Source organism: Hemitrygon akajei, chromosome 11 (assembly GCF_048418815.1).
Source record: "Hemitrygon akajei chromosome 11, sHemAka1.3, whole genome shotgun sequence".
Taxonomy (NCBI): Eukaryota; Metazoa; Chordata; class Chondrichthyes; order Myliobatiformes; family Dasyatidae; genus Hemitrygon; species Hemitrygon akajei.
This window is the reverse complement of record NC_133134.1, coordinates 83771691-83795683: the sequence shown is the minus strand read 5'-3', so window position 1 is coordinate 83795683 and position 23993 is coordinate 83771691. Positions and strand designations below refer to the sequence as shown.

General features: G+C 48.1%; 1 protein-coding gene across 1 annotated transcript in view; it reads right to left on the bottom strand.

Annotated features, from left to right (window-relative positions):
- The window catches only part of LOC140735781 (alpha-endosulfine-like), a 45064-nt gene extending 31913 nt beyond the window's left edge, over positions 1–13151 (bottom strand). The window contains exon 1 of the mRNA XM_073061258.1: positions 12906–13151. Coding sequence (XP_072917359.1) covers positions 12906–12962 — 57 coding nt within the window. The 5' untranslated portion in view covers positions 12963–13151. The remainder of the gene's footprint in view (positions 1–12905) is intronic.
- Positions 13152–23993: the final 10842 nt, after the last annotated feature.

The window sequence follows — 23993 nt, the reverse complement described above, 5'->3', positions numbered from 1 at the left end:
CAGCACCAACCTGATATTCCCCGTCTACCTGCAGATCGAAGTCCCTCATGACTGTCGTAACATGCCCTTTTGGCATGCATTTTTTATTTCCCATTGGAATTTGAAGGCCACATCCTTACAAACTTCCATCAGGGTCTTTTTACCCTTGCAGTTCCTCAGCTCTATCCACAATGATTCAACACGTTCCTACCCTACGTCAGTTCTTCCTAATGATTTTATGAATAGAGCACAGCTGCCCCCCTCTGCCTTCTTACCTGTCCTTTCAATACAATGTGTATCCTTGGGTATTAAGCTCCCAGCTATAATCTTCTTTCAGCCACAATTCAGTGATACCTACAACGTAACACCTGCTAATCTGCAACTGTGCTGCAAATTCACCTACTTTATTCCCTATACTATGCACATTCAAATATAACACAGAATTCAGTCCTGTATTCACCCTTTTCGATATTGTCCACCTTTTACAACACCTCCTGTTAACTACAATTTTGCTGTATTAACAGCCTCTCCTCACTATACATTGCCTGTTTGTAAACCAGCCACTTCATTTTCAGCACTATTATCTGCCTTTCCTACATACTTCTTGCATTGAAATACCGGCAGCTCAGGACACTAGTCGCAGCCTGTTCAATCTTTTGGATCCTGACTTTGTCTGAGGTCTTACCAACATCCGTCCCCACTAACTGCTCTAGCACTCTGGCTCCCCCCCCCCCCCCCACCCCGCAACTCTAGTTTAAACCCTCCCGTGCAGCATTAACAAACCTTCCTGCTAGGATATTAGTGCACCCTCCAGTTCTGGTGCAAGCTCTCTCTTCTGTAGAGATCCCACCTTCCCTGGAAGAGAGCTCAATGATCCAAAAATCTTATACCCTCCCCCTTTAGCCATGTATAACTGCATATTTTTCCTAGTTCTGGCCTTACTGGCACATGGTGCAGGTAGCAATCCTGAGATCACAACACTGAAGGTCTTGCCATTTAACTTGACACCTAACGCTCTGAACTCCCTATGCAGAAGCTCGTCACTCATCCTACCCTTGACATTGATACCTACATGGACCACAACTTCTGGCTGTTCAGCCTCCCACTTAAGAATGCCAAAGACTCGATCTGAGATATGCCAGACCCTCGTACTCCGGGGAGGAACATACCATCTGGAAATCTTGTTCTCGGCCACAGGGTTCCATTCTGTTCCCCTAACTAATATATCCTCAATCACCATAGTATGCCTCTTCTTCTCCCCTTCCCTTCTGACTCACAGAGGAAGATTCAGTGCTAGAGACTCACCCACTGCACTTTCCTCTGTTTGGTCATCCCCCCCTCCCCCCACAACAATATCCAAAGTGATGTACCTGTTGTTGATGGGGATGGTCACAGAGGTACTCTGCACTGGCTCCTTAACCCCACTCCCCTTCCTGACTGTCACCCAGTTTTTTATGTCCTACACCTTGGGTGTAACCACCTTTCTATATGTCCTATCTATCACCCCCTCAGCCTCCCGAATGATCCAGAGTTCATCCAGTTCCAGCTCCAACTCATTAATGTGATTTGTTAGAAGCTGCAGCTGGATGTACTTCTCACAGTTATAGTCAATAGTGACACTGGAGGTCTCTCTGCCTTCCCACATCCCTGAACAGGAATATTCCACTATCCTGCCTAATACAGAGAATGAAAAAAATACTTGAGCTTTTCTTTTTATTTTTTGCTTTCTCTGACTGAAGCCTCAAAGAGCTAAAGCCTCAAGATCACCACTCTGACTCTGTGGCGATGGCTGCTGCCTTTGCCCCTGCCTTCTTTTTTAATTTGCTCTTGCTAATCAATCCCAAACACCGAGTGGTCGCTAGTCAAAGCTCTTTCTCACTGTACTGATCCACCACTGCCTCTTATCTTCAGGCAGTGGACCTGATTGAAGTCCCCTCTCAAAACTTCAGGATGGGCCGCTGGTCTTTTTATGATGAATAAACCCTTCTTGTGCTTGGTAACGATGACAAACTCTGCCATTTTCATCAGAGATGATGCCTGGGCATGTCTGGTCTGGTGGTATTTATACCCCATCATCCATCCCTCCTGATTGATGTTAGAGTGACAACTTTGTCTTTGTTCACAGGGAACCCTGTAATTGCCAACCATCCTGAGTCCCAGGTCATCTTTGACCTGCGTAAGCTGTGGTTTGAGATTCCTCACAGGTTTGTGGACGTATTAATCCAATATTTCTTCACGATCCTGATGAATATAGGGAACACAGGTGGTATTGATGGGCTCCTCCTTGCTGTTAGGTTTCCTGGTTTTTCCAGGAAAGCCGACCTGGGCTCAGGACAGCTGGTGTTTACACAATTCCCTGTGAATGTGGAGCAGCGTACGTCAGCTAGGCAGGACGCTTGGTAGAAACCCGCACCAAGGAGCACAGCAGGTGTATCCATTTGGGTTACCCAGAGAAATCAGCGGTAGCAGAACACTGCATTTGCAATGGCCTTAGGATTGACTTCAACGACACAAAACTACTGTGCTGTGCCAATGGCTTTTGGGACTGCCTGGTGAAGGAAGCCATTGAACTAAAACTAGAGGAACAAAAACGAAGGCTTCACTCCAAGTAAAAACTGCAATTCAATTATAAACAAGGTGGGACTGTGAAAACCTGATTGGTTGAGGACTAACCAATCAGGAGGGATGAACGATGGGGGGAGGGCGGTATAAATACCACAGGACTAGACAAACCTAGGCATTATCCCTGCTGAAGATGGCAGCTTGTCACTGAAATGTCGGTTAAAATTGATATCTGCACCCGGCTGGAAGCCTGAGAAGAGTTTAGATGTCATATACACTCAGAAAGCACCAGTTCCTTTTTTTAAAAGAATAGCATTACGATCACTAGTGTTCCCGTACACAAAATTCCATCACCTACTGTCTCATTCTCCAAAAGGAGATCTAGTATCACACACTCTCTAACTGGGATGTCTATGTACTGAGTAAGGAAACTTCCCTGAACACATCTGACAAACTCTTTCCCATCCAGCCTTTTTACCGTATGGGAGCCCTAGTCAATATGGTGAAAGTTAAAATCACCTACTATCACAACAGTCTGTGATCTCTACAAATTTGCTCCTCTAAATCCCGCAGACTGCTGGGTGCTCTATAATATAGAACACAGAAATCTACAGGACATTGCAGGCCCTCTGACCCACAATGTTGCGCTGATCATGCCACCCACTCCAGAACCTGCCCAGAGTTACCCTACCATATAGCCCTCTACTTTTCTAAGCTCCACATACCTATCTAAGAGTCTTTTAAAAGACCTCATTGTATCAGCCTCCACCACAGTCACCGGAAGGGCAGTCCACTCACTCACCACATTCTGTGTGGAAAACCTACCCCAACATCCCCTCTGTATCTACTTCCAAGCACCTTAAAACTATGCCCCCTCATGTTGGCCATTTTAGCCCTAGGAAAAAGTATAATCCCATAACGTGGTCATAACTTTCTTATTCCTCAGTTCTACCCATAAAACAACATTAGGCGAGCTTTCCAGTCTGTCCTGACTGAGCACTGCCATGACCTTTTCCCTGACTAGTAACGCCACCCCTCCCAGTTAAATCCCTCCCGCTCTATCACATCTCACGCAAAGGAACCAGAACATTGAGCTGCCAGTCCTGCCCCTCCCGCAAGCAAGTCTCACTAATGACTACAATGTCATAATTCCACGTGCCGATCCATGCCCTAAGCTCATCTGCTTTTCCGACAATGCTCCTTGCATTGAAACATACTCAGCTCTGAACGTGAGTTCCGCCATGCTCTGCCTTTTGATTCCTGACTTTGTATGTAGGCTTAACAACATCTTTTCCTCACAATCACTCATCTATCTGTTCTGACACTCTGGTTCATATCCCTCTGCAACTCTAATTGAACACGCACCCCCCCCCCCCTAGCAAATCTTCCCTCTAGGATATTAGTCCCCCTCCAGTTCAGGTATAAACCGTCCCTTCGGTACAGGTCCCACCTTCCCTGGAAGAGAGCCCATTGATCTAAAAAATCTGAAGCCCTCCCTCCTGCACCACCTTCTTAGCCACGTGTTAAACTGTATGATCTCCGAATCCCTTCTGCCTGCACATGGTCCATATTGCTTCATTCCCTGTGCTTATTTAAAAATCTCTATAAAACAAACCTCAGTTGCTTCTGCCTCCACCACCAGCTCATTCCAGACACCCACCTCTCTGTGTAAAAAGAAACTTGACCCCTTTGAACTTACTCCTTCTCACTTTAAATGAATGACCTCTAGCATTGGACATTTGGACCCTGGAAAAACAGTTGTCTACTCTATCGATGCCTCGCAAAACTTTATGAACTTCTATCTGGCCTCCACTGCTTCAGTTTGTCCAAACTTTCCTCACAGCACATGCCCCCTAATCCATTCAGCATCTTGGTGAGTCTCTGCAGCATTCTCTCCAAATTCTCCACATCCTTGCTGTCATGGGAAGATCAGAACTCTAGATGTAGCCCTAACATCAAGGTGTTGAAAAGAAGTAATAGATTGGACTGCCAGGGCCCCTTCCCAAGGTGGAAATAGCTAATATAATGGTTAATTTTAAGGTGGTTGGTGGAAAGTAAAGGGGAGAGATAGTTTTTTTCCACCCCACACAGACACTGGAGGGTGTGTGGAACTGGTAGAGGCATATACATCAGGAATGTTTAAGAGACCCTTACATGGGCACATGGAAGAAAGAAACATGGTTTTGTGGGAGGGAAGTGTTAGACTGATCTTAGAGTACGTTAAAAATCGAGGGGCCAAAGAGCCTGTAGTGTTCTACGTTCTAAGAAACAGAAAAAAAAATTCATGTTTATGTCAATTCCACCATGGACAGTCTCAAGCCCCGCTGTGAAATGGGAGGAGGGCTGAATATGGTGCTTGCAACCCTGTCCTGTTAAAAACCCAGAGCTACAGAAATGCCAACAGAAGCTCCATAGACCTCATCCCTGGGAGAGGAAGAACACAGCAAGAAGACAGGCTACACCTGGGGACAACTTGGAGGACTGGCCCAGGACAAAGCACTCTGGCAAACTTCTGTTGGCGGGATATGCCCCAATAGGCATGATGGGCTTAAGAAGAAGAAGAAATGTTTTTATGTCTCCTCTGAGCTATTAATCTTTATTGCAAACAACTGCTGTCCTTGCAATGACCTCTGTGGTACTTGTTGGTATGCATCACCAATTTGACGGCAGCCCTTAGGAGGGTTAATGGCGCCCGACGGCAACTCCTTTGCTTGCATCTTTGGAAACAGTTCTATTTCCAGCTTTAATATCTATATTTTTCCCTGTCAGGGTTCTTTTGAAGACCCTGACCTGGAGTTACATGCTGACTACGGTTCTTTGTGGGAATGGGACCCGCTCTCGGGGATTCATAACTGACCATTGTTTGGCACGTCAAGGGCTCAGCCTAAGAGCTCCGCTTACCTTTGGAGGACCGAGTTTTTGTGGCTTTGGAGACGGGGGAAAATCCGAAGTCAGTGTCCGAGAAGACTGGTGTGTTGGGGGAGATGGAAGATCTCTGGCTGTGTGCCTAGAGACCCGAGATCTTCGGGCACAGAGCTTGGAAAAAGCAACGCAATGGACTTTTAACATCGTAAACCAGTGAGTTGTTTGTTATGTCTCCCCGCTCACTGTGAAACGGAGACACCTCTTTCTCCTTTATTACGGGGGAGAGAGAGAGAGAGAGAACCTGTGGTTTGTCGAATGCTGGGTGAAACATGAAGTCTTTGGGGTGACTGCAAGTTTGTCTTTGCTGTTGCCTTGCTCACGCTTGAGTGCTCAGTGGCAGGAGCCGATGCTTTTTTTTTGCCAGTGGGGAGAGGGAGGGGAGCTGGGAGGACTTTGGGGTTCTACCATTTAATTGTCATTCATTCTTTGGGGGCACTCCTCTGTTTACGTGGATGGTTGCGAAGAAAATGCATTTCTCTGACATTAAATGTACCTTTGAAAATGACCCCCCCCCCCCGCCCCTGTTCAGTGTTCCCTGCTCCTGTGTTTCTAGGGCAGTGTGCTATATTTTAACCCCTTGACCTTTGTATGACAGAGACTGTATGATGGCTGTGCTGCTGGATGGACTGTGGAGGAAGCCAGTGGCTAGAGGCCCATGAGGTAGTGCATCACACCCACTAAGGTATCAATTCTGCTGGTTGACCCTTACCGGTCAGGACTGTCATGCTTCCCCACATCAACAGAACACAATGTAGACACAGGACATTCTGCAGACGCTGGAAATCCAGGGCAACACACAGAAAATGCTGGAGAAACTCAGCAGGTCAGGCAGCATCTGTGGAAATCAATAAACAGTCCAATCTTTGAGCCGACCCTCATGTCCTTGGCAAACTTCTTTGAAAGCTGCCGTGCTTTCTTCATAATTGAATTTACATGTTAGGCCCAGGACAGACCCTTTGAAAAGAAAACACTGAGGAATTTAAAGCTGCTCACCCTCTCTAATGAGGACTGTCTCATGGACCTCTGGTTTCCTCCTCCTGAAGTCAATAATCAGCCCCTTGGTTTTGTTGACATTGACATTGAGTAAGAGGTTGTTGCTACAGCACTATTTAGCCAGCTTTTCTATCCTCCTCCTACAGTATAAGCTGATAATGTCAACCCCTTTGATTTGGTCAACAGTGGTGTTATCAGCAAATTTAGATATGGCATTGAAGGCTTACGGTTGAAAGTGAGTAGAGCACAGGGCTAAGCACACAGCATTGTGCTGAAGGAGACTGTGGAGGAGATGTTGTTGCCAATCTGAATGGAACAGAATACTACTCTCCTTCCTCACCCAGGAGGCTGGTGCACACGTATGGCACTCTGCATAGACAGGCATGGCACCTGCTGCGTGGCATCCACTCACCAGATTATTTTTGTTCTTCCCCTAAGAAAGGCACAAATCTAACATCACAGCTCCTCTCTCTGATCAATGGTGAAGCTGTTAACGGAGACATCTGCAAGGCCACGGGGTGGATGAAGGAGTGGGGCCTTAATGTAAGAGCTGTTTCGAAAAGGCAGGCCAGGTATTACACTGAGGGTCACTGCAAGTTAGCAGACCAATGCCTCAACTTTCAACTAGGTTCACTGCAGCCTTCCGATCTCATCACTGAATCCAACAACTTCAAGCAAAGTTTTTGTACCAGAATGCAGTCTGCTGTAGGCCAGTGTATGTATTAGTACATATTTGTATAGACAGTACTTGGACATATAGCAACAGACTCCACTTAGTGATTTCCCTCTTCCGTTGGTTTGAATACCCTGTGAGGAACAAGTTTCCAAGTTAACTTTTGGCATGGTTAATAACTACACCTATAACCTTAGTTTCACAGAATGAAGCTTGGCAGCCTCAAAACATAACACTTTTGGAGGGCTGACCAGAAACACTTGGCCCTTCTGGCTTGTCCTGCCAAGATTAAAAAAGAGATTTTTAATCTAAAGATCAGCTTTATTTGGCACAAAGCAGAGATTGATAGGTTCTTGATTAGTAAGGGCATTAAAGGTTATGGGGAGAAGACAGAGAATGGGGTTGAAATCAAATGGTGGAGCAGACATGATGGGTCAAATAGCCTAGATCTGGTCGTATGTCTCATGTTTATCAAGAGAGAGTGAAATGCATCAGTTGTGTCAATACCAACAGTCTGAACATGTGATGTACAGACAAGTGTTGCCATGCCCACAACTTACTAACCTCATATGGAAGAAAACACACATGGTCGCGGGGGAACGTACAACCTCTTTACAGATAGCAGTGGGAACTGAACCTGGGTCACTGGTGCTGTAAAGCGTTACACTAACCGCTGTGCCTCTCTCCATGCCACCCAACCCATCAGGGTTTATCACTACCTCTGCTCCATTCACCACCCTTGAAGATTCTCCTTCTATTCATTTACCCCTGCCCTGTCCCCAAGATAATTCCCAAACCTAGAAACTCCCAACTGATCCCAATACCCAAAGATCTTAAATTCAAAATCAAAGTACATATATGTCACCATATACAACTCTGAGATTCACTCCTTGCGGGCATACTCAATAATCCATAATAGAATCACCAACTTCGGTGCTAGACCACTGTGAAAAGACAATAAACTGTGCAAATACAAAAAGAAATAATAAAAAAAAATAAATAAGCAATAAATATCATGGTCACGAGATGAAGAGTTGTTGGAAGAATCCATAGATTGTGGGAAATTTCAGTAATGGGGCAAGTGAGGTTGAGTTAAGTCACCCCCTCTGGTTCAAGAGCCTGATGGGTGAGGGTTAATAACTGTTCCTGACCTGGTGGTGAGGGTCCTTGATGTAAATTTCCATCAGTGTATTTTTTCCACTCTCTTCCACCTTCCTTTCAACTTTTAATCCCAGTCTCTATTGAAAATACCGACACAACGGGTAAGCCTAGGTAGTTCTAAGGACATGTTCGGCACAGCTTTGTGGGCCGAAGGGCCTGTATTGTGCTGTAGGTTTTCTATGTTTCTCTCTAACTTCAGACAACCAGATCACACTGTATTAAAAGACAAGATGCGTGATCTGGACCATAAGACATATGAGCAGAATTGAGCTATTCAGCCTATCACGTCTGCTCTGCAACTAGACTCTCTAACCCTGATTCAGCAACTGGGCATCCCATCAATACTCTACCATTAGTTACACTGTGGATTGAATCATTGGAGCAAAATAATAAAGGTATAAGTGGCATTTAGCAGAGGTGACTTTAGAGTGTGTCCTACAGGGAGTGTAGAGGCTTGTCTGGACTAGACAGCAGGTCTTATGAGGATAGGTTGAGTGAGCTCTGGCTTTTCTCTTTGGAGTGAAGGAGGATGAGAGGTGACGTGATGGAGGTGTAAACGATGATAAAAGGCACAAATCAAGTGGATAGCCAGAGACTTATTGCCAGGGAAGAAATGGCTCATACGAGTGGGCATATGGAGTGTTGTCAGGGGTAGGCTATTGTTACTTACAGAGAGCGATGCGTGTGTGGAACATACCTCCAGGGATGGTTGTAGAGGCAGATGCATTAGGGCATTTATGAGAGTCTCTGACAGGCACATGCATGATAGAAAAATGGAGGGCTATGTGGGAGGAAAGGGCTAGATCGACCTTAGAGTAGATAGATAGATAGATACTTTATTCATCCCCATGGGGAAATTCAACATTTTTTCCAATGTCCCATACACTTGTTGTAGCAAAAACTCCTTACATACAATACTTAACTCAGTAATAATATGATATACATCTAAATCACTAACTCAAAAAGCATTAATAATAGCTTTAAAAAAAAAAGTTCTTAAGTCCTGGCAGTTGAATTGTAAAGCCTAATGGCATTGGGGAGTATTGACCTCTTCATCCTGTCTGAGGAGCATTGCATCGACAGTAACCTGTCGCTGAAACTGCTTCTCTGTCTCTGGATGGTGCTATGTAGAGGATGTTCAGGGTTTTCCATAATTGACCGTAGCCTACTCAGCGCCCTTCGCTCAGCTACCGATGTTAAACTCTCCAGTACTTTGCCCACGACAGAGCCCGCCTTCCTTATCAGCTTATTAAGACGTGAGGCGTCCTTCTTAAAAGGTTAAAAGATCAGCACAACACCGTGGTCTGAAGGGCTGTAATGTAGTGTGTTCTGTGAAAAAACCTTTGTTCACATGCCACCCAGACAGAGCATTCTGTATATCAGTACACTGAGGAAGTTAAAAGGAAAACAGGATACAGAATAGAGTGTTACAATTACAGACAGGAGTACAGTGCAGGTAGGCAAATAAGAGGCAAGGGCCACCGTGAGGTAGATTGGGAGATCGAGTTAATCTTTTAGCGCATGAGATATCTGTTCCAAAGGTCGTGGGCTGAACGGCCTATACTGTGCTGTAAAGTTCTATATTTTAATTCATCTGGGTTGATATCTTATACCTATTAACTTTGCGTTGTTCCCATTCCTCTCAGGACTCCTAACCCCATTCTTTTTCTAATGACCTTAATTTTGTTTTAGAAAACTGTACCAGGACATAATTCCCTGAAGACTGCATCACCACATGCTGAATGATTCACACAACCAGTCCAATGCTCTTCTCTGCTGTCCCGTGTCCTAACTCACCTCATATTCTGCTCACCTGTCAGGCCCTGGGCACTAAGCCCTAATTAAGATGCAGATGTTGCTCAATGCACCGGCTGTTCCTCTTCTCACTTTGGACATCTAGTCATTTTACAATCCCCACCCTATTCAAATCTTTGCTTCACGGTAGTCAAGTTGATAAGAGTATCGTCTTCAGTTCAGGTCACCTCATTATAGGAAGGACATGCAAGTTTTAGAGAGGGTGCAGATGAGATTTATCAGGATTAGAGAGTATATCTTATAAGGACAGGTTGAGCTTTTCTCTTTAGAGCAAAAGAGAATGAGAAATTACTTTATAGTGGTTTATAAGATGAGAGATTGAGTGGATAGCCAGCGACTTTCACCCAGGACAGAAATGGCTAAAACTCTAATACGTAGGGAGGAAAATACAGCAGGAATGTCAGGGCAGGTAGGTGTTTGTTTTTTTTACACACACACACACACACAGTGGTGGTGCATAGGTGCTCTACCAAGGGTGGTGGTAGAGGCAAATATATTGGGGACATGGATGAAAGAAAAATGTAGGGCTATGTGGGAGGGAAGGGTTGGATTGATCGTAGAGTAGGTTAAGGATCAGCACATCGTGGGCCCAACGGCGTATACTGTCTATGTTCTATCATATCACAAAGAACAGGCTCTTACCACTAATCCAGTCCACACTAACCATCAAACACCACATCCACAATCTACCCCTCATCCACACACTAGAGGCAATTTAAATCAGAACTACCCTACCAACCTGCAGTGAGATGCTGAAGATGTTCTATAGGTCAGTTGTTGAGAGCGCCCTCTTCTTTGTGGTGGCGTGTTGGGGAGGAAGCATTAAGAAGAAGGGCGCCTCACGTCTTAATAAGCTGATAAGGAAGGCGGGCTCTGTCGTGGGCAAAGTACTGGAGAGTTTAACATCGGTAGCTGAGCGAAGGGCGCTGAGTAGGCTACGGTCAATTATGGAAAACCCTGAACATCCTCTACATAGCACCATCCAGAGACAGAGAAGCAGTTTCAGCGACAGGTTACTGTCGATGCAATGCTCCTCAGACAGGATGAAGAGGTCAATACTCCCCAATGCCATTAGGCTTTACAATTCAACTGCCAGGACTTAAGAACTTTTTTTAAAGCTATTATTAATGCTTTTTGAGTTAGTGATTTAGATGCATATCATATTATTACTGAGTTAAGTATTGTATGTAATGAGTTTTTGCTACAACAAGTGTATGGGACATTGGAAAAAATGTTGAATTTCCCCATGGGGATGAATAAAGTATCTATCTATCTATCACTGGAGTCGGGAGCTCCTGCAGAAGCCACATGCGATTATGGGGAGAACGCGAAAACTCCACGCACAGAGAGCACCCGATTTCAGGACATGTGAGGCAGCGGCTCTACCAGCTCCGTCACTGTATCACTTCCCTCAGACCCTCTCCAGCCTTCAGCAGTTAGCCTCAATGACAGACACTCACTTCTCACCTCGTGTGTTGTCTGTGTGGTCAAGCACTGTAAGTGTTCCAGTGCAGGAGTAATCCCCTGATCTCTTTCATTCCTGGGATCATTCTTGTAAACCTCCTTTGGACCCTCTCCAAAGCCAGCACATCCTTTCCAAGAACTGTTCCTAATACTCCAAATGTGGTTTGACCCATGCCTTAGCAATTCTCTGTATGACATCCTTGCTTTTATAATCTAGTCCTTTCAAAATGAAAGCTAACATAGCATTTGCCTTCCTTACCATCACGTTAGGGACTCCCAAGTTCCTTTGCAGCTCTGATTTCTGAATTTTCTTTCTGCTTAGAAAACAGTGCACACCTTTATTCCGTCTGCCAAAGTGCATAACCTTACACTTTCGTACACTAGTATGCCATCTGCCACTTCTTCGCCCATTCCCTCAATCCAAGTCTTTATGTACTCTCCCTGTTTTTTTTTAAGCACTCCCTGGCTCTACAGGGAAGAGTGGGAAACAGGATTGTTGAGAGCCAATACAGCCAAATAGGCTCAATGGCCTATCTTTTCTTCCATCTATTCTTTCCCCAAATTTGGTCTGGCAGTCCTCCCTCTGCCTGCCAGGAGCCCGAGCTCATTAGGGAATTTAAAAAAACTCGACCCAAAAGACTTCAGATGCAGGTATCTGGTATCTGGAGTACCTCAGCAGATCAGGCAGCATCCGTCGGGGGAAATTAGCAGTTGGTGTTTCGGGTGGAGACCCGGACTGCGTCAAGCACATCAGGGAAGATCAAACAGTTAAACTTTTCACGTCAAAGAGTGTCCAGTAAAGAGCCCCAGACCTGGAACATTAAAATGCTGCCCAACCTGCTGATTGTTTGCTACGTTTCTATTTTGATTTCAGATTTCCAGCAACTACAGTAGTCTTTGGATCCGCCATCCTGTTACCCCACTCTTCAAGGCTCGTTGCCAGTGTGTTATTTTAGATTTTGAACGCTCCTACGAAGGAATACTCGCAACACTGTAAGAGTTTGTATATTGCCCCGCCACCAAATTTCCTGCTTCGCTCGCACGCCCGCCTCCCGCCGCGTCGACGGACGGCGTGTGCAACCAATGGCAAGAGCGGGAACCCGCCCACCTAACCAATCGGTGGTCCGCTTAGGGAGGAAGCGGCGGGACCTGGGAGGCCGCGATGTGATGGCCGCCCTCCACCTCCTCCTCCGCGCCGTGAGCAGACAGAAAAGCCGCAGTTACGGCGATTTGGCTCCCTGTAGGGCGGGGGCGGAGGGTAGCCGAGCCCCCGGGGGTGAAGCCCCGGTTTCTCGCGGTAAGATCAGGAGGTTTTCTTCCTTATTATGTCTACCTGCTTCTCCTCGCCGGTCTCCTCTGCCTGCGCCTCCAGCTCGCGGTTCTCCGACATGGCGCTCGGATCCACCCGCTCCCTTTCAGTGCAACCGCTCAGGTGTCTTTCAGTGTGAATCAAACGTTTAAGACAACGCAGAGAAGAGAAAGAAGTAGAATCTATTGTAAAAAAATAAAATAAAATGCGACTGACTGCCCGCCCGCACTCCCGACCGACCGCCGAGATGGCCGCCGCTGTCGATGACGTCAGCGCGTAACGCAGCGTCGTCTTCGCGCTGTTGAGCGACCACTGGGTGCGCCAATTGCCGGGCGGGCTCTTGTGAAAGGCGGCTCAAGTCAAGCAATCGAATGTCGGTCAGCCGTGAGAGGGCAGAAGATGTCCCGCCCCTTTCCATCATGTTTGGTTGCCGTGCAAGTTCTCTTGCGCTACAAGGGATTGGGGGCTGATTGTTGTTTAAGGTGGAATTGGGTGGGGAGATTTTCCTGCTGAGAATTTCCAGCCCTGACTTTTTAACGTTACTGATTGCAACAAAGAGAAGGGCGGCAGGCAATCACTTACAATTCCACTCTCCTGTAGCCTACTTGCCTTTTTCAAAGAGCTAGGATGAGCATGAATGGACTGAGTGGCCTGTCCTTGGAGTTATCGAGTGATATACCATGGATGCATGTCCGCCAAGTCCACAAGTCCCAATGCCTCCCAAACATTGTTATTGTACCTGATTCTGCCACTGTGAGAGATGTAGATAAGCCATTTTCACAGGGTTGGGGAATCAAGAACTTGAGGTCACAGGTTTAAGGTGAGAGGGGAAAGAGTTTCAGAGACTTGAGAGGCAATTTTTTTTACATGGAAGGTGGTGAGTATATGGAATGAGCAGCCCGAGGAAGTTCAAGGCAGGCACAGTAACTACTTCTTAAAAGTCCGTTGGACAGGTGTACCAGAGCTGTGTTGTGTCCTCACTCTTGTGTGGGTCTGAATGCTGCCGCATGACAGAGAATGACCTTGCCAAGCTGGATCGAAAATCCTCTGTATTTTCTGGACAAGCAAGATCTCCGCTCACCCAGTACTCCTTCAGTGTCATCTCGAGGACATGGCTGCAGCCTTGGTGAGGAACCACTGGAGGTGGATTGGGCATGTGATGCGAAGAGATGCCAACTCCGTCATCAAGACCGCGGAAGAGCGGAGGAAAGCGGGACACCAAAGACAACTTGGCACCGTACCATGGAGGCAGAAATGAGTCACACCTGGCCAAGGTCAGACAGAGATGGAGAACCTTCGTTGTTACCTTAAATGCCAGTGGTGTGATGAGCAGTTATTGATGATGATAGATAGGTAAGACTTAGAGGTTGTGGGATAAACTCTTTGTTGGGATATTGTGGTCAGCATGGACAGGTTGGGCCAAATGCCCTGTTTCCATGATATATGTCTCTGTGACTATGACCTCCTTGGCAATGCGTTCCAGATTCCTGCTATTCTCTGTATTACATTAACAAGCCTCACCACCCAGGACATGCCTTCGTCTCATTACTACCATCAGGGAGGGGGTCCACACTCAATATTTTAGCAGCGGCTTTTCCCCTCCACTGTCAGATGGTCCATGAGCCCCTGCTCCTGGTAGGCTTACTCTTGGGCTTGTCCAAGATGGCCACTCGCAGGTCCACGCTCTGCCTCCGGGGTTACATTCGTGCCTGAATGACCTTAGAGAGGAGGCACATGATCACTTTGGGTACAGTGGGGGATTACCGCGAATAGTGGGTCCCCCGGGGAATTGAGTGTTTTATAGATGGTAGTAACTGTAGTTAAATAAATAAATGAAAGAAATAAGCTATAAATATCAAGAACATGTGATCAAGAGTCCTTGAAAGTGAGTCCTTACGTAGTGGGAACAGTTCAGTGTTGAGGTGAGTGAAGTTATCCCCCCCCCCTCCGGTTCAACAGTCTGATGGTAGAAGGGTGATAACTATTCCTGTACCTGGTGGTGTGGGTCCTGAGGCTCCTGTACCTGGTGGTGTGGGTCCTGAGGCTTCTGTACCACTTTCCTGGCGGCAGCAGTGAGAAGAGAGCATGACCTGGGTGGCGAGGGTCCTTCCCACTGTCTCCCCCATCTTGATTGTATCTCTCCCCATCCTGTCTCCTGTAAAAATGCTATTCCCTTTTCTCAGTTCCTCCATCCCGACCACATCTGTTACCAGGATGAGGTTTTCCTTTCCAGTCCATCAGAGACGCCCTCCTTCCTGAAAGAGTGTCTCCCTTCCTCCACCACTGATGTTGCCCTCACCCACATCTCTATTTCCCGAACATCCACGCTCACCCCATCTATCCGCCGCTTAACAATGATAGAGTCCCTCTTGTCCTCGCCTACCACCCCATATCCATACAACACCTCATTCTCCAGAATTTCCACCATCTCCAAAGGGGTCCATATTTTCCCCTCGACTCCTTTACTGCATTCCGCAGGGATTGCTCCTTCCGCGATCCCCTTTGTCCATTCATCCCTTGCCGCTAATCTCCCTGCTGGCACTTATCCTTGCAAGCAGCCGAAGTGATACACTTGCCCACACACCACCTCCCTCGCCTCCATTCAGGGCCTTCTGGGTGAGGCAGCACCTCACCTGTGAATCTGCTGGGGTTAGTTACTGTGCCTTGACGTTGGTGAGACCTGCCGTAAATTGGAGGACCGTTTCGTTGAGCGTGTCTGCTCCATCCACCAAAAGAGGAACTTCCCAGTGGCTAAACGTTTAATTTCAATTTCCATTCCCATTTTGACATGCAGATCCATGGCCTCCTCCTGACGCCAAGATGACGCTGCCCTCAAGGTGGAGAAGCAACAGCCTCCAACCTGACGGCAAGAATATTGATTTCTCCCTTCAGTTTAAAAAAAACTTCCTCCCCCTCCTCTCTTCTATTTCCCACTCTGGCTTCTCACCTGCCTATCACCTCCATCTTGATCTCTTGTTTCTTCTCTTTCTCCTACGGCCCACTCTCCTCTTCTATCAGATTTCTACCTCTCTCCTGCCCTTTATTTTTCCTGCACACCTAGCTTCACTTTTCACGTTCTAGCTATCCTCCTTCCCCTTCCCCCCCCCCCCCAAACCATCTTCCCCCTTCCTTTCCAGTCCTGAAGAAAGGTCTTGGCGTGAAATGTCGACTGTTTATTCATTTTCGTGGATGCTGCCAGACCTGTTGAGTTCCTCCAGCACTTTGTGTTTGTGTGTGTTACTCTGGATTTCCAGCACCTGGAGACTTTCTTGCCTTGATGATGGATGCTGCTTTCATGTGCTCAATGGTAGTGAGGGCTTTATCCGTGATGAACTGGGCTGTATCCACTACTTTTTGTAGGGTTTTCTCTTCAAGGGCATTGGTGTTAATATACTGTCCACCACACGTCTATAGAACGTTGTCTAAGTTCTAGATGTCGTGCAGGATCTTAGCAAACTTCTAAGGAAGTAGAGGCACTGCTGTGCTTTCTTCGTGTGGGCATTTATGAGCTGGGCCCAGGACAGATCCTCTGAAATGATAACGCTGAGGAAATTAAAGCTGACCCATCTCCATCTTTGATCTCCTGATGAGCACTGGCCTATGAACCTCTGGTTCAGAACCTCCTCCTGAAGTCAAGAATCAGCTCTTTGGCCTTTCTGACACTCAGCCAGATTTTCAATCACTATCCCATATGCTGATTCATCACCACCTTTGTTTCAGCCAACAACAGTGGTGTTTGCACACTTAAATATGGCATTGGGCTGTCTAAAGCGAGTAGGACGGGGGCTGAGCACCCAGCCTGTGGTGCACATGTGCTGATGGAGATTGTAGAGGAGATGTTTTTTTGCCAATCCGAACTGATGGGGTTCACAAGTGAGGAAATCGAGGATCCAGTTGCACAAGGAGGTATTGAGGCTAAGGTCTTGAAGCTTATTGATTAGTTTTGAGGGGATAATAGTACTGAATGTCGAGCTGTAGCCGACAGTATCTTCACTGTCCAGCTAATCCAGGGATAAGTGAAGAGCCAATGAAATGGCATCTGCTATGGACAGTAGGCAAATTGGACTGGATCCAAGTTGCCTCTCAGGCAGGAGTTAATGTTTCATCACCAACCTCTCAAAGCAGTTCATCACTGTGGATAGTCATCGAGGCAGGTTACCATGTTCATCTTGGCCATAGGTGTAATTGAAACGTGCTTGATGTCGATGGGCACCTCATTCTGCCAAAGTGAGAGGCTAAAGATATTGGTGAAGACTCCAGCCAGTTGATCAACGTAGGTCTTTAGTAGCCAGCAATGTACCACACCGGTGGGTTCACCCTCCTGAAGGATGCTCTCACTTCGACGTCCACAACATCCTCGGGGACTATGGGAGTTTGTGGAGGTTCCTCCGTGTTTCGACGGTCAAAGCGAGTACAGAAGATGTTTTGAGCTCCTCTGGGAGTGAAGACTTGTCACCTCTGTCGCTTGGTTTCACTTTGTTGGAGGTGAAGCATTCAAGCCCTGCCCCAGCTGTCGAGCATCCTTCAGTGATTCAAGTTTGGTCCGGAATTACCACGTTGAGTATGAGGTAGCTTTCCAGAGATTGTACCTGGACCTCTTATCTTTGTCTCCAGCAGGCGATGCCAACTTGGTCACCAGACCACTGATCTATTCCTCGGATTGTCAATCTCTTGGTTCACCCAAGTCTTCTGGTTGGGGAAGACTGAATGATTTTGTGGGGGGACACAGTACGACTGTTCGTTTTGCATTTTCAGTTTTTTGCACATTGGTCGTTTGTCCCTCCTGTTGGGTGTGATCTGTCAGAGATTCTATTGTCTTTATTAGATTTACTGTGTACATCTGCAAGAAAATGAATCTCAGGGTTGTAGATAATGACATTTATGTGATAATATATTTAATTTTAAATCATTAATAGTATTTATAATAAATCATTAATATAGCATTTATTGTACATCATTAATTGTAACCCCTAACCTTTGTATGTATTTTGTGTTTTTCCAGTTTTTGTATGTTTGTAAAAAAAAATGAACACTACCTCTTCTATTTATTTTATTTTTATTGTAACTTACAGTAATTTTTTTATGTCTTTCCCTGTACTATTGCCACAAAACAATAAATTTAATAACATATAATAAAACTGATTCTGAACTTTGCTTACAAATCCGTTGGGGCAACGCCATAGTGTAGTGGTTAATGTAATTAAAGCACCAGGGAACTGAGTTAATAAAAACACAAAATGCTGGTAGTACTCAGCAGGCCAGACAGCATCTATGCAAGGAGGTAGTGACGACGTTTCGGGCCGAAACCCTTCATCAGGAGTGATGAAGATTCACTCGTGTGATTTCCAGCATCTGTAGATTCACTCGTGTGGTCGTCACTACCTCCTCCCATAGATGCTGTCTGGCCTGCTGAGTTCTGCCAGCATTTTGTGTTTTTATTTATTTCCGGCATCTGCAGATTCACTCGTGTGCCAGGGAACTGAGTTAAATTTCCGCTGCTGTCTGTAAGGAATTTGTAGATTCTCCCTGTGACCACATGGGTTTCCTCTGGGTGCTCCGGTTTCCTCCCACATTCCCAAGGTGTACGGGTTATTAGGTTACATGGTCACATGGGTGTAACTGGGCGTGTGGGCTCGTTGAGCTGGAAGGGCCTGTTCTGTGCTGTATCTCTAAATAAAAAAAAACTCCTTTACGCTTGTTCCCTCTCACCTTAAAGCTAAGTTCAAGTTTAATAGTCATTCAACCTTACATGAATACAGCCAAACGAAACACTATTTCTCCAGTGCAAAACATACACACAGTCATACAAAGCTCGAGATGCATATAAGGTAGCAAACTGATATAAGACAGCAGTAGGATACAATCACACAAAAAAATGTGGTTCAAGTCTCTGAATGTTGCAGCAGTCTGCAGTCGAACAAAATACAGCTGGTCTTCAGTTGAGCGAATACCGGGGCAGCAGCACCGACTACATCATGGATGCTGCGTCACAGTGCCACAGGCACTGCGGTGAAGCACGTCGCCTCTGGCTCTGCTGGGCGGCTGTAAGCAGGCAACACTGCAGCTTGAGGCCTGCTCCTTGCCATCAGCTGAGGCCGTGTGGCGTACCCCAAACCTGTGAATCGGGCTTGGGGCATTCCGCACTAACGACGTCCAACAGCGCCTTACAATCGCGGCTAAGACCATCACTCGCCGTTAGGCCGCACGCCGCCTTCGTGCTCCGATTCTTCCGACTTCTCCCTGGTGCAGCCAGCGTCACACCGGGTCCAGCCCCTTCAGTTTCCCCGCCAATAAGCGACATGCTAATGGAGCAGACCTGCAGAACTTTCTCTCAGTGTCCAGTGGGGTCTTGTGATCATAAAAAACATGTTTAAAAAAAGACAACAGCACATTTGGTTGACCCTGTAGCAGCTGTTATGTGTGAGCATGCCACCATCTTACAGAAATTCTGGATTAGTCCCATTTATTTATTATTTTCCACATTCCCACCAACTCCCGTAGATTCTACTCTTCCCCCGCAGAGTAGGGGGCGATTTTCAGCTACCAATTAACCCACCAACTCCACATCGTTGGGGTGAGGGGAAGCCCATGCGACTGCATGAAGAACGTGCAAACCACAGGGGGAGGGAGAGAGAGCACTGACGCAGGGATCAAACCTGAGTCTCTGGGGTTGTGAGGCAGCAACTCTACCCTCTGCGCCACTGTGATCTGAAAAGAATGAATTGGTAAGAGAGGTGATTGAGGATACCACTTCTTCTCCATCCTGTGGCTGGTTTTAAAAGTAGCTCATTAACACCGGGGATTAAACCAGCTCATCCGCAGAGCTTACCTTGTCCTATATTAGAATTCGGAGATGGAAAAGCAATTAATAGCACTCAATATTCCTGAATCCCTATCAATTAATTTACCGGGCCAGCACCCAGTGAGCAAAAACCCTCTGGAATGTCATAGTCGTACAGCCAGGCAAGGGTGGTTTAGGTGGTTACAGAGATGAGGGTTGTAGGGGTTTACGGGGAGGGATGTAGGAGCTGGAGGGGGTCACAGAGACTGGGAGGAGTGTAGGGGCCAGGGGACTTACAGAGACTGGGAGGGGTATAGGAGCCAGAGAGGGTTAAAGAGGACAGTAGGGTGTAGAGGTCAGAGGAGTTCAGAGCCAAGGAGGGGTGTAGAGGTTGGAGGGGGTTACAGGGATGGGGAGTGGTGCAGAGGCTGCATAGGGTCACAGAGGCAGGAAGAGCAAGGTGGGGGTTTGAGAGATGGAGAGGGGTGCAGGGGCCAGAAAGGATTACAGAGACAGGGAGGGGTGTAGGGGCTGGAGGGGGTTACAGAGATGGGGAGGGGTGTAGGGCCGGAGGGAGTTACAGAGATGGGGAGGGGTGTAAGGGCCAGAGGGGGTTACAGAGATGGGGAGGGGTGTAAGGGCCAGAGGGGGTTACAGAGATGGGGAGGGGTGTAGGGGCCTCGAGGGGGTTTACAGAGATGGGGAGGGGTGTAGGGGCCTCGAGGGGGTTACAGAGATGGGGAGGGGTGTAGGGGCTGGAGGGGGTTACTGAGATGGGGAGGGGTGTAGGGGCCGGAGGGGGTTACAGAGATGGGGAGGGGTGTAGGGCCTGGAGGGGGTTACAGAGACGGGGAGGGGTGTAGGGGCTGGAGGGGGTTACTGAGATGGGGAGGGGTGTAGGGGCCGGAGGGGGTTACAGAGATGGGGAGGGGTGTAGGGCCTGGAGGGGGTTACAGAGACGGGGAGGGGTGTAGGGGCCGGAGGGGGTTACAGAGATGGGGAGGGGTGTAGGGGCCTGGAGGGGGTTACGGAGACAGGGAGGGGTGTAGGGCCTGGAGGGGGTTACAGAGATCGGGATGATTGTAGGGGCCGGAGGGGGTTACAGAGAAGAGTAGGGGTGTAGGGCCTGGAGGGGGTTACAGAGATGGGGAGGGGTGTAGGGCCTGGAGGGGGTTACAGAGATGGGGAGGGGTGTAGGGCCTGGAGGGGGTTACAGAGAAGGGTAGGGGTGTAGGGCCTGGATGGGGTTACAGAGATGGGGAGGGGTGTAGGGCCTGGAGGGGGTTACAGAGATCGGGATGATTGTAGGGGCCGGAGGGGGTTACAGAGAATAGTAGGGGTGTAGGGCCTGGAGGGGGTTACAGAGATCGGGATGATTGTAGGGGCTGGAGGGGGTTACAGAGAAGAGTAGGGGTGTAGGGCCTGGAGGGGGTTACAGAGAAAGGTAGGGGTGTAGGGCCTGGATGGGGTTACAGAGATGGGGAGGGATGTAGGGCCTGGAGGGGGTTACAGAGAAGGGTAGGGGTGTAGGGCCTGGATGGGGTTACAGAGACGGGGAGGGGTGTAGGGCCTGGAGGGGGTTACAGAGAAGGGTAGGGTTGTAGGGCCTGGATGGGGTTACAGAGATGGGGAGGGGTGTAGGGCCTGGAGGGGGTTACAGAGAAGGGTAGGGGTGTAGGGCCTGGATGGGGTTACAGAGATGGGGAGGTGTGTAGGGCCTGGAGGGGGTTACAGAGAAGGGTAGGGGTGTAGGGCCTGGAGGGGGTTACAGAGATGGGGAGGGGGTGTAGGGCCTGGAGGGGGTTACAGAGATGGGGAGGGGTGTAGGGCCTGGAGGGGGTTACAGAGAAGGGTAGGGGTGTAGGGCCTGGATGGGGTTACAGAGATGGGGAGGTGTGTAGGGCCTGGAGGGGGTTACAGAGAAGGGTAGGGGTGTAGGGCCTGGATGGGGTTACAGAGATGGGGAGGTGTGTAGGGCCTGGAGGGGGTTACAGAGAAGGGTAGGGGTGTAGGGCCTGGATGGGGTTACAGAGATGGGGAGGGGTGTAGGGCCTGGAGGGGGTTACAGAGAAGGGTAGGGGTGTAGGGCCTGGAGGGGGTTACAGAGAAGGGTAGGGGTGTAGGGCCTGGAGGGGGTTACAGAGATGGGGAGGGGTGTAGGGCCTGGAGGGGGTTACAGAGATGGGGAGGGGTGTAGGGGCCAGAGAGGGTTACAGAGCTGGGGAGGGGTGTAGGGCCTGGATGGGGTTACAGAGACGGGGAGGGGTGTAGGGCCTGGATGGGGTTACAGAGATGGGGAGGGGTGTAGGGCCTGGAGGGGGTTACAGAGATGGGGAGGGGTGTAGGGCCTGGAGGGGGTTACAGAGATGGGGAGGGGTGTAGGGGCCAGAGAGGGTTACAGAGCTGGGGAGGGGTGTAGGGCCTGGAGGGGGTTACAGAGATGGGGAGGGGTGTAGGGGCCAGAGAGGGTTACAGAGATGGGGAGGGGTGTAGGGCCTGGAGGGGGTTACAGAGATGGGGAGGGGTGTAGGGGCCAGAGAAGGTTACAGAGCTGGGGAGGGGTGTAGGGCCTGGAGGGGGTTACAGAGATCGGGATGATTGTAGGGGCCTGAGGGGGTTACAGAGATGGGGAGGGGTGTAGGTCCTGGATGGGGTTACAGAGATTGGGATGATTGTAGGGGCCGGAGGGGATTACAGAGATGGGGAGGGGTGTAGGGCCTCGAGGGGGTTACAGAGATGGGGAGGGGTGTCGGGGCCAGAGGGGGGCAACAGAATCAAGGTGGAGTACAGGGACTGAAAGGGGTCACAGAGTCGGAGGGGTGTGGGGGCTGGAGGAACACAATGGGTTTCGCAGCATTTGTGGAGTGAAATAGCAACATTTTGGGTCAAGTTTTCACCTGGACTGGAAGACAGATAGTCGGTATAAAGAGGAGAGAGAAGAGATGGGGGATTGTTAGGTGGTTCCAGGTGAGGAAGGGTGACAGACAGATGGAGGAAGGAAGAATGGGAATGTCGACAGAGGCTGTGAGATGATGGGTGGGTGTGACAAAGGGCTGCAGATGGTGGTATCTGATAGGAGAGGGATCGGAGCATGGGACCAAATAAGGCAGGTGGGGAGGGCAGATGGGGACAGGTGTTGGAGGAGAACCAGGGGGAGGAGTGTTTGTGTGATGGGCGTCCAGAGAATTGAGTTCAAATACCACCAGGAGAAATTTAAATCCAAATATTTATTCATATATATTTTATTTATTGAGATGTAGCATGGCGTAGTAACACTGTCCCAACATTCCCTGACAACCCTAACCGAATCGGGACAATTTACAATGAACGATTAACCTCCTTGGTGCGCCCTTGGCTGTGGGAGGAGACTGGAACACCCATGGAAAACCCACGCATTCCACCGGGAGAATGTACAGAGATCTCCAGAATTGGACTCTGAACTCCGATGCCCCGAGCTGTAATAGCATCACGCCAACTGCTGAGCTACTGTGGCGCCCCCATTTAATGAATTTAAAGGCTATTCAAACAAAAACTTCACGCCATCTTCGAAGTTTCTTCCCCCAGGCAGTTAATCTGATCAACCATTCTAGTTAGCTCCCTCCCCCAGCACCTCACCTCACTGCGCTGCACTGTGAACACTTTAAACCACGTTTTATATTGCTCTTTACATTGTAAACCCATGCTGGTATTTATGCATGTTTCATTTCATATCTGTACTTTAACCTTTGACTTATTCATATGTCTTTATTCTTTACTATTGTTGACTTGTTGTTGTTTATTGTTGTATGTCACACCCTGACCAACACAGCACTGCAGATTCCTCACACATGTAATGCTGAATAACAGTGATCTTTGATCTTGGACATTGGGAATGAAAAACTGCCAAGTCAAATCAAGCCAAGTCGCATTTTATTGTCATTTTGACCATAAACTGCTGGTACAGTACACAGTAAAAATGAAACAGTGTTCCTCCAGGACCCTGGCGCTACATGAAACAACACAAAACTACACTAGACTACAGACCTGCACAGGACTACATAAAGTGCACAATACAGTGCAGGGCAGTACAATAATTAATTAATAAATAATAAACAAAACAATAGGCACAGTAGAGGACAAATTCCAATATAATAATAAATGATGTAGATGTCAGTCTAGGCTCTGGGTATTGAGGAGTCTGATAGCTTGGGGGAAGAAACTGTTACACAGTCTGGTCGTGTGAGCCCGAATGCTTCGGAGCCTTTTCCCAGACGGCAGGAGGGAGAAGAGTTTCTGTGAGGGGTGCGTGGGGGCCTTCATAATACTGTTTGCTTTGCGGATGCAGTGTGTAG